General features: G+C 41.4%; 1 protein-coding gene across 1 annotated transcript; it reads left to right on the forward strand.

Annotated features, from left to right (window-relative positions):
* Positions 1–103: 103 nt before the first annotated feature.
* LOC104947377 (glutamate receptor ionotropic, delta-1-like) lies at positions 104–1,447 on the forward strand. Its single transcript, XM_010773378.1, has 4 exons — positions 104–228; positions 478–552; positions 928–1,323; positions 1,424–1,447. The coding sequence occupies exons 1-4, from the start codon at positions 121–123 to the stop codon at positions 1,445–1,447; spliced, it is 603 nt and encodes a 200-aa protein (XP_010771680.1). The 5' UTR covers positions 104–120.
* Positions 1,448–2,728: the final 1,281 nt, after the last annotated feature.

The raw sequence follows: 2,728 nt of genomic DNA on the forward strand, positions 1-2,728 counted from the left end.
TGTGTGTGTGTGTGTGTGTGTGTGTGTGTGTGTGTGTGTGTGTGTGTGTGTGTGTGTGTGTGTGTGTGTGTGTGTGTGTGTGTGTGTGTGTGTGTGTCTCTTTAGGAGGATCCCTTCGTGATGGTGGCAGAAAACATCCTGGGTCAGCCCAAGACATACAAAGGATTCTCCATCGATGTCCTCGACGCACTCGCCAAAATCCTCGGCTTCAAATACGAGATCTACCAGGTGGGAAGGAAGGGTTGGATCACACAGGCTAACAGAAGTCACTGCAGATTATATCACACTGTCTTTGTCAAAGCTTTTGATTGGACGGTGAATTATGAGTGTCACTTTGAAAACACCTGTTTTGTACAGAGGTCATGAGGCACGTTGAAGATCAATAATCAATCTTCTTTGGGATGTCAGGATTTCGGTTGAACCAAAGTCCTGACTTGGTGAGATGAACTGAATAAACTTTATTGATCTGTCCTGCAGGTGTCTGACAGTAAATATGGATCTCAGCTTCCGAACGGCTCGTGGAACGGTATGATTGGAGATCTCATTAACAAGGTAACAACCAAAAGTAATTAAGTACTAAACAGGGAGTAAGTAAAAACTAGATCTCATAATTTATGCCAAAAAGTCTTTAAAGTCTCAAGACACTGAACCCTGAGTGGCTCCCGATGGTGTGTGTGCAAGTGGTGCTGCTCTGCATGAATGAGGTGTGAATGGGTGAATGACCCCGTAGTGTGTAAAGAGCTTTGAGGGGTCAGAAAGACCTGATTTCTCAGTTTGATATTGTAGAACTGTTTTTAGGACCCCTGAAGTGTTGAATGCCACTGATGGCTAAGACACAGGAAACTGAAAGTCCTGTTTTATATTGTCCCTGCTTCTTGCCTCTGATTGGCTCTCCTCTTCCTCCTCCCCCTCTTCCTCCTCCTTTAGAGGGCGGATCTTGCGGTGTCGGCCATCACCATCACCCCTGAGCGTGAGAACGTGGTGGACTTCAGTAAACGTTACCTGGACTACAGCGTGGGGATTCTGCTGAGGAAACCGGAGGAGAAGATCAACATCTTTTCTCTCTTCGCGCCCTTCGACCTCGCCGTGTGGGCCTGTATCGCCGCCGCCATCCCAGTGGTGGGCGTGCTCATCTTCCTGCTGAACCGCCTGCAGGCGCTACGCTCCTCCGCTACCCAGAATGCACCACAAGGACAACCGGCCAATGGCGTGGTGGGTTCAGGCTCGCTGCAGAGCGCCGTGTGGATCGTCTACGGAGCGTTCGTTCATCAAGGTGAGGGGGGGGGGATAATACACATGAAACAAGACAGTGATAGATACAGAGTAATATAAGTTACGTACTCTTTTTTCTTTGCATTGTATGAACGTGTTAGAGGGGCCCAAATAGGATTTCTTTGGTTTTTCCCTTTCCTGTGTTTTATAGGTTCAGATCTCTAAGAACCTATAAGCCTCTGCAGCAAGATACACATTTCCTTTCCACTTCAAAATAAACTCCTTTCCTTCTGCACGTATATTGTAATTTCCCGCTTTACTTTCGAATGCAAAATCAAGTATGCATGGTTATTGCATACTTGATTATTAGTGATTTCATGAATTCAACACTTCATTAATCTTGGCTACATTGAATTTGAGCCTAAATATCATCACTTATCCGAGACAGTTGTTTAAAAAATCGATATGTTTCTCCCTAAGAGTCAGGTCTACTGGCAACTAAGCTTACACACGTTGTTAAATAAGAGAAAATATAGAACTATAGTGAAAACTACTATAAAATAAAAAGCAAATGCTAAAATAAATATAAATGTGCAAAAAAAACGAAATTAATTAATAATTAAACGTAAGAGAAATGTCCAGTATATTGGAATTTTAAATCTGAGAAGCTGTGCAGTTTTAAAGTCCCTGCAAAGAACAACCTTGGTAAACGTGAAGCTGCAGATATAATCAGGCTATAATTCAATGAGAGCGGATTGGTCTGCAGCTTCTAAAGGATATTAGTGTTGTTGTTTAAGTGGAGTTTTTCTGTTCATGAGAAGTCTAGAGTTTCCAGATTCTCAGTTTGTAATGCGTGTAATTCTGCTGTAATACAAACTTCCTCTGAAAGTCAAACGTCTGAAATGTTCTCAGAGTTAAACTCGGCTCTCTGTCTGAAATCAATCAGCTCTGATCGCAGCGAAAGGGAAGATTATCTGCCGTGTAAAGAGGGATTTCTGTTTGACTCTGAGCTGTTTCACGGATTACACAACAACACGAGAGGCAAACAAAAACCACAGGAGGATTAACAGGAGCGTCTGAAATATTTAGTAAGAAGCACATCAAACTTTAAAGTGCTTAAGTGAATTAGGAGGAGGATTAGATCATGCAGGAAATGTCACTGTGAGGAACAAATGTAGGTCTCTGTGTGGCAATGTTTTTAGATAGAGATGAAGACAAACAGAAAAACTGCAGTTACATTTCAGGGTTTAATATAAAAGTGAAGAACACTCATCTTTAAATAATAACAGAAATTCACATACACTTTCTTAAATGTTCTTTATGTTTCATAACTTTTTACTCAAACCGTAAACAAAAATAGCTTGAAAACACAAAAGTACCTTGAACTCAACTTCCAAAGCTTATTTGGAGGTCTTCTTTTGATATTCTCCACATGTTTTCTCACCTTCCAAAAGGTCCTTGCTTTTCAAAAATATATTTAATTCCCAAAATGTCCCTGTTGTTTTTAATAACCTCT

Source organism: Notothenia coriiceps, unplaced genomic scaffold (assembly GCF_000735185.1).
Source record: "Notothenia coriiceps isolate Sejong01 unplaced genomic scaffold, NC01 NC01_scaffold00012487, whole genome shotgun sequence".
Lineage (NCBI taxonomy): Eukaryota > Metazoa > Chordata > Actinopteri > Perciformes > Nototheniidae > Notothenia > Notothenia coriiceps.